Below are 12,046 nucleotides of genomic sequence, written 5' to 3'. Positions count from 1 at the left end.
AAGCAACACAACTAGAAGCTGTGGAATCACATAAGTTGTTGTGTCATGGCCAACTTAGTCACTTACTGTTCGTAGCAATTCGATTGACAGTCCCCAGTCATAGTGAAGTGTAAATGCAATGTGAACGTCTCATTCCTACATCACTTCAATATAGTTGGTGTTGGTATATGCAATACGAGAGGAGGACAATGTTTTTGTTATAACAAAAACAATTGTTCTCTCCTTTATGTTCTCTTGATGTTGGGGAAGCTAAACTCCTTTTTGCTTTGGATTGAGTTCATGAACTTCAATTGGGTCAAGTTGATTTCAAGCTCAATTCTAAGAATAGTTATTGATTTCTTCACAATACAAAGCGTGTGATGTCACTAAATTTAGTGAATTATTGAAAATTGTAGATATTTTTCTCTCTCTTTACTATAGAAATTCTCATGTTCAGTTTATTAGAAGACAATCTGATCAGACAACTCATAATCTTGTTTGAACATTTTTATTCTCTTTTTTCGAAATCAATATTAACGTCTCTAATTATATCTATGTTATTATGAATAAAATGCTATAAACATCTTTAAATAAAATAAAAATCTAACAACAACATTTATCACTTTTGTTTGCTATCTAACATGTCAAAAACTATTGTTTCAACCTATGTAAGACACCAACACCATTACACCAACTATATTGAAGTGATGTAGGAAAGTTAATATCTAATTATAACTTGTGATTTATTTAGAAAGGAAAGTTAATATCTAGGTATTTTATTACTGTGATTATATATTACTTCATATATCATCAATTAATTATGCACAAGAGACTATTAATTAATTACACTAATAGTACTATTTTCTAAATCAAAGAAGATGAATAATCATCTTCTTCCCTTCGAATCCTCTGTTGCCTAGCAATAAAAGCTTCCACAGTACGACGAAATTCCTCATTACTCATCTCATCTTCCGGATACGAAATCCTCACCATTTCCTCCTCAACAACAGGAGCACCTTCAATCCTTTTCCATCCGTTATTCTCACTCTCACACCTCCGCATAACACGACGTCGTTTCTTCAATATCTCACTCTCACACCTTCTATAACTCTTCTTCACCCCTCTTTTCATTATTTTTTCTTCCACTACGCTATCACCTTCTTTCACTTTGCTATCATCTTTTTCTTCGTGCTTTATACTTTTACGAACTAACATTTCGTAAATATTTTCAGGTTCTAGTTCTTTTGGAACGTTTTTTCCGAAACCTTGAGCGAAAAGCGTGATGATTATTACGTTTCCGATGAGAAAAACAAATCGAGGACTGTTCATGAAGATTGAAAAGTCTCTTAAATACTCGCTTGAGTTTCTCACTGCAATCGGTAGTTTCATAGAAATTCTTGAAATTAAAATCAAAACAATAAATACTTCAATGATTCGTAATAAGCCTGTGATTCTTTGAAGCTTTCGATTTTTTAGAATTGCGTTTAATTTCTCTGCTTGGAGATTGAAACTTAACGACTCCATTTCTTTTTTAATTTTTTTGATTTTGTTTTGATTGTGATTTTTATTGAAAGGGAATTGGATCTAGGTTTTGTAGAGGAGCAAGAGAAACTATGGATTTGTAAGAAGAGAATTGAGAAGGTGAAGATTTAGTGAAAACTGAAGAGGTTTTTGAAATTTGGAGCATGAAAAAAGAGAAAATGAAGTTAGTTTTGGAATTGGATGTGAGCATAGAAAAAGAAAGGTACGAACTATGAACTATGCCTTGAAACAGAGGAATGGCTTTGTTAATATATTTACTTATCTTCGTGTAAGAAGTATTGGTAATCTGTGTGGCTTTTATTTATAGTATCCGAGTCTTCTCGAGAGAGATGTTTGAATTCTTACTGAAACAATATTGATCGTGTCGTGGATCCTGAGGCTTAAGACGTCTCGAATATGATATTTTTTCAAAGAGATAAATAAAATAAATGTGGAATATTTTTCATTATCTTGTAGTGAAATTATGACTCAGTGAATTGTCACTATAATTGAGAACCTGGTCCTGATATACAAGTTGCTATAAGTCTAAGCCAGTGAATTGTGTTTCAAATTATGAAGTAATGTATCGTTGGAAGAAAAAATAAAGGATAAAACCTTATTGTCGTTAATGGAGATAGATGCTTGTCTCAAATCTAGATTCCAGAGGACAAAACTACGTATAACTGTGTAACATCAATGACGCAAGTTTAAGCACTTCGCGTATTTTCAGCGTAAGCACTTGAAACAAGTGTCTTTGAAACGTCTCTACCGAATCAGAACATGTGAATAATCTTTTATATAAAATATGGATTAACCTCTAAAGCATTTGTAAACTGGTGATGTATCTGAATTCGGTACGTGGCTAGTATTGGTACTAGTATGTCGTCGTTGTCAATACTTCTTTTTTAATTTGTCCTATTTATACTTTTTAAGTTGTAATTTGTAAACATGAGATTTTACAAAAACAAAAATTGTAACACATGGAATGCACATGATTCCATTATGTTTGATTCAAATATAAAATGATTGAAATCCATTCTTTTTACTTGGTTATTTAGTTAAGTGAAATTTGTAGTTTATCACATATATATAAATTTGTAGTTTATCACATATATATAAATTTGTAGTTTATCCGATAAGAGATTTCGGTCTTCAATTATGTCAGTATTGAAACTTGATTTCGAGTTAGCAATTAGCATACATAATCTTCAAAATGTGCTCTTGAAAATTTCTTGGTCTTCAATCTTCTAACCCCTTGGTACTCCTATTTTGAGATTCTACTCGATCTTCAAAGATTCTTCACTATCATAACTCTTACAAATTGGACGCAACCATACGAAACTCGACTCAAAATTCTCAAATGGCATTGGAATGAAATAAGTCAATTAATATTGTCATTTTAATGATGATTTTTTTCTTTCTTTCACTTTTGCGCTGTTATCTTTTATTTTCACGGCGAATCTATCAAAAAAATCAACAAATAAATATTTAGTGTGAGATATTGGTAAGTTTAAAAATAATCTTTTTTTAATTATTTAATTTAATTGTAATTTTTTTCTCTATATTGTCACCTATTTACAAAATTGATCTATCTATTTAAAAAGTCGACATTTTTTGTTATGTATTAGATTTTTGAACTAACAAATTACGATTAAACATATTTTAAACAGCGTGAAATACAATTTTATAATGTAAAATCATCTAGATACATTAATTTTCCATATATCATAATTAATTAAATTATAAATATGGAAAATTTCTGAAATTAAAAATTAAATTTTTATGATGTTTTATTCCAATTTTATGAGTTTTAATCATTTTACAGCATCACAGTTATTTAAAATATGTAAAGTCGCAATGTTTTAATTAAAAACTTGAAGAGAGACTAAAATTGTCGACTTTTAAAATAGATGTACTAATTTCATGAATTAATAAAAATAAAGGATTAAAACTGTAATTAAAATTAAATATTTTAATTGCTTAATTAGTTAAATTGATTAGTAATTACTAACTAATTATTTGTTTTATATTAATTAATTATCTATCTAATTAACCTTTGATGTAAATAATTCTCTCAATTATAAATATCATTTAATTTACTTTTTCTAATTATCTTTTATCTATAACTTAATTCAATCAATTCGTAATAAACTTCGATACATATGCAAACATCCAAAGGAGGTAGCAATTTGACTATTTAGATTCGTATCTAACCAACGAGATTATCAGAGTCCATCAATTACTCTTCTATTAATATAATTAAAAAAATTTATATATTGCTATTATGTTTATATAACAAGCTTAACTGTTGATAATTACTTTGATTTTATTTATTTATTTGTGAACGAAACCATAATCGGATATATTCTCAATAATTTCCACAGTTTAATTACAACAAATTCAACCGTTTAGAATTGATTCCTACCTAAAACCTAGATCTCGTCACAAGCTCCACCAAAGTGTTTTAAATTGAATTAACTGTGTAGATTTGATTTGGATAAATACATCGCACATAGAAATTAAACCTTTAATAATCTTGTGTACTATTTATGCGATGCTCACGACTTTGTGGGTAGACACATAAATTATACGATACATATAATGTGGCATATTATTAGTATAATGTAATGATTCCCATTCCCCCTTTCTGTCCCGAATACAATAGACCCACCAATAATGGCAGAGGATCCAACTTTTGCCTTCAAATGGAAAACATTAATTAACTGTTCAAAGAAAATATACTTGGGTATATATGATCAACATTATTTTAGATCATTGTGAATGAATCGTCGACATAACATAAGTAAGTAGACTGATGGAACAAGAATAAATGCTCATTTATATAACAATTCATATAAAAACTGATGGGATATATGAATGTCTCAATAAATTAATTATTCTCATATTCTAATTAGTGTATAAGATATTTTTGGAGTTTTGTTGTGGATATGGTTCTGTAATACATCACACTTAGCACACAGATAACTTAAACGACAAGGAGCACTAACACTAACTGCAGTTTTTATTTAAAGTGTTCGCTTACCATAGTAACTGATTCCTAATGCACATTCTAAAGAATAGATATCAAACATTTGAAGGGCTAAATTGATATTTGACAATGACAACAACTAAAAGGAATAAACCATACTCGAATTTGTGTTCGACACGAGCCTCACCAAAGTAAGAATATTTTATGCAAGACAAAATTGTTTTAATTGCATTTTAACTTAATTTTAAGTTTCATACTTGAAAAAAATATAACATTAAACTAATAAGAATTTTTTTCAAAATAAAAAATCTTTCAATAAAATTCTCATATTAATAATAAAATAAATATTTATTAAAAAATTATATATATATATATATATATAATTGAATTCCGTTAGATTTGTTTCCAAAAATATATCAAAACTCGATGTGATTTACATAGTTTTCACAAAAAATTTATATTTAATAAAATTTGATTTTGTGTACTTTTTGTATTCTTTAATCGATTTGTGATTTTTAATTGGATTTATTTAGATGTGAATACTCCTAGTTTTACAATTATAAATTTTGTTTTTTTAACTTTTTAGTCTATGGTTTTTTTTTTTCATACTTTTAAGTCAACTCATGTGTATTCTTTAAATTTTTGAATAACTATTTGTTATTATGTTTGATATTAAATAGTTGGATTAATTAGTTAAATTGACTAATTATTTACACTACCTAATTAATTTTTCTTAAAATATTATAAATATATCTCTCACAAAAAATTAAATTTATTTAACAAAAGGTAAATTAAATATAAATTTTTAAGTTGTAAAAGCGTAAAAGTTTATATTTAACACTCATAAAATTAAAAAATGATAACTTTTTATAACAGAGATATTTATAATATCCTAAACATGACTGCAAAAAATGATTCAAAAATTTGAAAGATATATACGAGTTGATTTTATAAGCAAGGACTAAAAATGAAGAATATTTTGAGAATAGAAAGTTAAGAAATTTTTGGTAAGAATTAAAAGAAAATTAAAATTTTATAGGGATTAAAAACGTGTTTAAAATTTTAAATATTTATGTAAAATCTGATTACATTACTAATGATTTTTTTTTCAAACTTCATTATTTAGTGTGTCTTAATTAGACATGTCAAAACGGGTTATCCGACTCATTTAGGGTTGATCTTTACGAGTTTATAGGCTTTTTTAGGTCAGGTCAAAAAACTCAGTTTTAATACGGATTAAAAAAATACTACCTGAATTCGGTCCTAGGCGAGTTGCATTTAGCTCACACATTTTTTTCAATATTAATTTTTATTTTTATTTTTTAATTTGTTTGCAACTTTTCAATTTTAAAATTTTATTCATGTCCATTTTTAAATTTTCTTTTGATGGTATACTATAAATATATTATGAAAAAATTCATTTGAATGAGTTTAAATTATAAATTGATATCTAACTCAATTCGAGTGAGTATTACTATTAAGTCATGAATGGGTAAATGAATTAGATATCTTTTTGAGACAATTTTTTTTTCGGTCCGATTTTATTATTTTTATTTTTTTAAACTAGTTATTTGGATTGTGTACTACTGAGTACCAACACGGGTTAGTTTGTATGGGATTGGATTAAATTATCCTAAAAAATTATGTTAAAAATTGGAAAGCTGCATTTTGTATCCTTCAATTTAACTCATACCACCTAAGATATTAAAAATCCTATGGTCCTTTAATTTTTATTAAATTAATAGTAAAAAAAATTTACTTCAAAATTTCACCTCTCATCAAATTTTTTGATAAATAATATTTTTCCTCTAAATATCCGTACAGACTTTATAACTGTCGGATATTTTAAGGCACAAAATTTTCGGCAGTAGAAATTATGTACTAGAGATTTCGCCAACAAAATCTCCAGTACATTATTTATACTATTGGAAAATTTGTGCCTTTAAATTTCAGTCAGTTAATTTTACTCTACCGAAAATTTGTGCCTTGAAATGTCCGATAGTTAAATTTTATTCTACTGGAAATTTTAAACTTTGAAATTTTCGATACGTATTATTATTACTATTTTTTAAACTTTTGTTTTTGGATTTATTTTTTTGAAGTAGGGATGAAAAAAACACCAAAATGTATAGTCAAATTTCCTGTTGAAACTCTCTAAAATTTCAAAAATGAAAATTTCGTTATTGAAAAATAACTACTAGAAATTTAATTCGTTCTTGAAATTTTCGTTAGAGTTTTTGTTTTCAATTTTTTATTTATATTTATTTCATATTCGTTTTATTTTCAGTGAGGACCAGAGCAGTGAAAAATACCGTTGAACATTATCAAGTTTGACCTCTTACACAATCTAATAGGAGAGTTGTCGCGATCTAAGTTTAAATGGACAACTCATATTTTAGTTGAAGTTTTTGATTTACATTTATTTGACTTATATTTTTCACCTCTATCACAACTCAAAATTAATTTTGACTTACTTCCTCTCTTTCTGATCTCTATGTTAAAGCGGGTAATAATAACATCTACTCGATTTTGTCGGTCAACCTCTTTTGTCGATGATATAACAACCTATCGTGACTAAAAAATTTGATCATTGTGAATGCTTCAACCAAATCTATACATAATGGTGTTTTTTTTTATCCTTACTTCAAAAAAGAAAAAGTTGAAAAAAAGAAAATTAAAAAAAAATCTTTAAAAAAATAACAATAGATACTTGGAATTTTAAAATTTGAATTTTCCGGTAGAGTAAAATTAACTACCGAAAATTTTAAAGCACAAATTTCTGTAGTATAAATAATATACTGAAAATTTTGTTGACGAAATTTCGGGTAAATAATTTTTACTGCTGGAAATTTTGTGACTCGGAATTTCCGATAGTTATAAAATGTGTACTGGATATATGAGAGAAAAGATTACTTACCGAAAATTTTGTTGAGTGGTGATATTTTTAATTAATTTTCTTTTACCAAAAATTGAAGAAAAATTAAAGGGATATATTTGTATTTTTAATATTTTGAGGGTAAAATTGAGGGTACAAAATCCAATTTTCCAAAAATTATTATTGGACCATTGACCCATATAGATTTTGACGGTTTTAGCTGTCATGTAGACGAAGGTCCAATCCAGAAATAACGTATAAAGATCATTGATTTCATTTGGGCCTCAACACCTAACAATTGGGCTTACACCAAAACTGGGAATAAAACGACGTAGCTCAAAGAACCCAATATAAAATACATCTTATATTAACCCTAGGGTTCCTGATTCGGCTCTATCGATAACTCGCGCCTCTGTCTAAGACCTTCGTTCATCCAACCGATCTCATGGTGTGTTTGATGTGTATCTCTTCATGAATCTGCTAAATTTTAACTCTTTTCAACTTCCTCAATACTCATCTATCTGATTCGGTTTCTGGATTATTTTTGCAGGCTCCAAAGAAGGATAAGGCTCCTCCACCTTCCTCCAAGCCAGCCAAATCTGGTGGCGGCAAGCAGAAGAAGAAGGTTCGTTTTTGTTTTTTCTCCTTTAAGTTTATTTTATATTTCTGCAGTTAACTTTGTTTTATTATATATGTGATGAATGGTGAATAATGAATGTCAGAATTTAGATTTGTTTTTGTTGCATATAATTTTTAGGGAACGATGAAATATGGGAGTGTGGTATTAAGGCCCTTAATCCGCGAACTAAGGAATACTTTTGCGAAATGTTTATTTTAGTGAAATTATTAATTTGTATTTACAAAATATCTTTTGAAGCTAATTTCGAATCCATTATTTTTTGTTGAATGCTAATTCTTAGATGCATAATTTTGTGATTTAAAAAGGGTTATTGGAATGTGATATTAAGGGTCATATTTTGTGTTTAACAGAAGTGGAGCAAGGGAAAGCAAAAGGAGAAGGTGAATAACATGGTGCTCTTTGATCAGGCTACCTATGACAAGCTCATATCTGAAGCACCCAAATACAAGCTCATCACTCCTTCAGTTCTCTCTGATCGTTTGAGGGTAAATCTTTGTTAATTCCTTTTCCTACTTTGCGGCATTCATTAGTGATAGTAATGATACATTGTAGTGTGAGTGTTGTTTTGATTCCCATTCAGTCCTATGACAGGAGTAACCTTCAATGATTTTTTGTTTGTTTTAAGTCATATAGTCCGAGTTAATCCTAGGATTGGTCAAATTATATTCTCTATTTATATGTTTGTGTCTTCTTGTTCAGCTTCTTTATTTTCCTAGACCAGTCATGGATTACTTGTCCCGTGTAAATTTTGGTAGTCTAATGTGCATATGTTTAGGTTATTTGATGGTCCCATGTCTAGGTCATTATGTTCTGGCTCAGAATTTAGAGTTCTTATTTTCAATTTGTTGGTCTCTACCGATTCTTTTACGTTATTAATTCTACAATATCACAGATGTTTGTATTGGCATGTTTAGCTAAAATTGAATGTTTATTAATTATATTGCAAACAATACATTTATGTTTGATGCCTCCATATCGTAGATGTCATTTGAAGTTCTGTAGTGGTATATGAACTTGACATTTTGTCCTATTTGGTTAGTAAACAATTAATTGTAATGCACACTATCTATCACATCCACCCAAGTCCAATATAAATAACATTGCCTGAAACAATCAGTAATGCTCTATTGCAATAATTAAAAGTACCAATATTGATAATATCATCATGTCTTACTTTTACATGCATTATACAGGTTAATGGTTCTCTTGCAAGGAAGGCTATTAGAGATTTGATGGCTAGAGGTTTAATCAGGATGGTATCTTCCCATTCAAGTCAGCAGATTTACACCAGGGCTACAAACACCTAAGTGTAGTACCGATCATAATTTGCATGCAGTGTTGGTAGAATTAGCTATGTATTGTTCTTTTAAACTTTGAGATGCACATTTTGCCAGCTTGTATCAGTTTTGGCATCTATCTATTATCGTTTTTGGTATTCTGGCAGTTCTTTTCTTCTTGTTTTATTTAGGTTAATTACTGTTGATTGAGATTCATTTTGAAAGAGAAATCTGGACACAGACCATATATTTTTCCGGTTTGAGTTTTAAAAATTGTTTTTCTCTCCTACAACTGACTTCTGATTGTTGCGCTGTTGTGCTTTTGTAATTTGTTTATCACGATTTTGTTGCATTAGTATGAGTTGTAACTATATTTCATATAACTTTTAATTGATCACAATGTTTTGCTCAACAGTTCCAAAAACACAATTCTGAAATTTGATAAACATTCCTATTTGAACTTAAGTTCCTTTCCATAAAACCTTGTTATTGAACTTCTATAAGAATTTTGGGCACTGAGTTTGTATTCTTAATTTATACTTTATGTATCTTGATGGAATTTTGGTGCATTCTCATTTTGATATTTCATCTTTGCTGTATACATTTCGTCCTATATTTTAATAATTATGGAATTGAACTATAAAATGTATTTTCTATATGCATAGAGAAATTGCATTTTCGTATAATTCCTTACAACCTTTTTATTGACAGTGCCTCATTTGAAAAAAGAATGAAATTGATATAATTGGATATATTTTTATTGTTTTATTATTTTATGTAAAAATTGTATTTGATAGCTGTAAGAACAAGAGCAATAAATGGTGACCACTTCTTGATTTCTTATCCAACAAAATACATATTTTTAGACAACACCATTTAATATTTTCTTCTTTTTTATGTTCAATCTGTGGCTTTTGCCAAGATTGCAGCGCTTGTTTTTTCAAAAGTTTGAATTGCATCCCTTCATTCTTCTTCTCCTATTGATGTAATAATTATATAACCGGAAATTGTTTATGCCGTACCTTTTATATTTTATTGAATTCACAGTCCTTATGTTATGTGTACAAATCCTAAGGGATTAAGGATATCAATCTACCAGTAGAAACATGTTAAGATGAAAATCTTGAAAATAAACAAATCTAAACAGTGTGTGCAACCAACCCGAAAAGCAGTGAAATAGCTATGAACAATATGGCATAGCTGTAACTTTTAGAAATTCATGTATGAAGGGGAAAAACAATATTTGTTAAGCAATCAATGGCAACTGTAACCATTTCATACTTTGAATATCAGTGAAGATCTAGCCTCAGTTTACGCGTCTAAGGAAGGAATTTGGCTGGGAGTTGTGATGATGACTACAAACATCAATACAGCCCTGATTTGTCGTTTGAATAGTGAGTCTTCTATACTTCACCCTTTCATATCTCAACATACAACAAGCCTTGCCACGCAAGGCACGTGAATCGTGCAAAACATGTTGGATGGATGACTAGAAGGATCACTAAGGCTCTTCGATATCTCTAGTTTTGCATAAGATGTCCTGAAGCAATCAAAAGAAAGTGTAAATGGATTTCAATTAACAGTTCGAAGGAAGAGAGGGGGTGTGAAATGGCATTCAAAGTTAATGGTGGTGAATACTTGTCATCAAGGAAGAAGGCAATGAAGACAATTGAGAAGGCCTTAGAAATTTTTAAGGGATTTTAGATGGGGTTCATTTTAACTTCTTCCAACAAAGACATAATCCTTGTCAATAATCAAAAACTTCAAAGAAGCTGAAGCTATCACTCTGATTCAATTAGAGTTTTTGCTTTTTGCTATCAACTTCAAAGTAGAGTTTTTGGCTTTTAAGTTTCTATATGGATCCTTCTTTTTCCCACCCTCCTCTCTTTCAAATAAGAGGACGAAAAAGTTAGCCTTTAAAGATGTTTAAGGAATTAATGTCCAAAACAAATGTTTAATTTGGTTAATAATCTTAGTTGTTTTGTTTTATCAGTATATAAAATGTTTTGGTCTGATTCTAATCTCTGTTTTCTTAAGCATGCATATTATTTCTAGCCACCTATAGATTTTAGTTATTGAATTGACCCCACTTAATTATTTTGGATCAATATTGAAGCTGATTATTAGGTTGGTTGTTGAGCAATGATCAAAATATATTATTATTGCCTTCAATTATAAGTCATGGGCTCAATTTCATTTATATGCAAAAAACAATGTGATGCTTGTCTTGTTGTTATTATGAGGACAAATAAAATCACTAAGTACTTTACTCATGATATCTCTCTGACAGCACATCAAAATCTGGTAGTACACTATCACCGTCTGAACTTAAACTTATGCTAGAGAAAATTATTTAGCAATAATGTTTCAGTACCTTCCTCATAACTCCCCTCAATCAGAGACTAAAATCCATCACTTTCACTGTACCTGATCCATAAATTTTGTCTGTTAGATTTTTTTTTTTGACATGAACAATTCTACGGTTAATCTTAGTGGGCCACGATGACCGATACTTAAAATTTGTTCATTACTCTGACTACAACAAACATTGTCTTCCTAAAAGTAGAAACTGAAAGTCTTCCTTGTCTTCGCGATTGAGACGGTGACTTGATCAATATCAGTTCGACAAACAAGAAAACACGAATGTGCGTGTTTCAAAACTCAATTTATATTAGTTTTTTGTTGTTTTAGCTGTACCGTCACCAACTAGGTGATTGTCTTAGGCGTAAGGATGAGAAGGATCTTGAACTTCTACTTTTAAAGAG

The 12,046-nt window shown here is 29.1% G+C and overlaps 2 protein-coding genes across 2 annotated transcripts; one reads left to right on the top strand and one right to left on the bottom strand.

Moving 5' to 3' along the window:
* Window positions 1-463: 463 nt before the first annotated feature.
* On the bottom strand, window positions 464-2,145 carry LOC101513529 (uncharacterized). Its single transcript, XM_004507413.4, has one exon. It carries the CDS (start codon window positions 1,501-1,503, stop codon window positions 844-846), a length of 660 nt encoding a protein of 219 aa, XP_004507470.1. The 5' UTR covers window positions 1,504-2,145; the 3' UTR covers window positions 464-843.
* A 5,526-nt stretch (window positions 2,146-7,671) lies between these two features.
* Window positions 7,672-9,573, top strand: LOC101513207 (small ribosomal subunit protein eS25y-like). Its single transcript, XM_004507412.4, has 4 exons — window positions 7,672-7,812; window positions 7,915-7,989; window positions 8,355-8,489; window positions 9,198-9,573. The coding sequence occupies exons 1-4, from the start codon at window positions 7,810-7,812 to the stop codon at window positions 9,309-9,311; spliced, it is 327 nt and encodes a 108-aa protein (XP_004507469.1). The 5' UTR covers window positions 7,672-7,809; the 3' UTR covers window positions 9,312-9,573.
* The last annotated feature ends 2,473 nt before the right edge of the window (window positions 9,574-12,046 follow it).

Source organism: Cicer arietinum, chromosome 6 (assembly GCF_000331145.2).
Source record: "Cicer arietinum cultivar CDC Frontier isolate Library 1 chromosome 6, Cicar.CDCFrontier_v2.0, whole genome shotgun sequence".
In the NCBI taxonomy this organism is placed as follows: domain Eukaryota; kingdom Viridiplantae; phylum Streptophyta; class Magnoliopsida; order Fabales; family Fabaceae; genus Cicer; species Cicer arietinum.
Note: the sequence above shows the minus strand (reverse complement) of the source record. Positions and strands in the feature narration are given on the sequence as shown.

Coding starts and splice junctions, on each gene's coding strand:
- LOC101513207 (XM_004507412.4), top strand. Junction 7,990..8,354: donor GCGGCAAGCAGAAGAAGAAG/GTTCGTTTTTGT, acceptor TGTGTTTAACAG/AAGTGGAGCAAGGGAAAGCA. Junction 8,490..9,197: donor TTCTCTCTGATCGTTTGAGG/GTAAATCTTTGT, acceptor TGCATTATACAG/GTTAATGGTTCTCTTGCAAG.
- LOC101513529 (XM_004507413.4), bottom strand. CDS start 1,503: ATGGAGTCGTTAAGTTTCAATCTCCAAGCAGAGAAATTAAACGCAATT.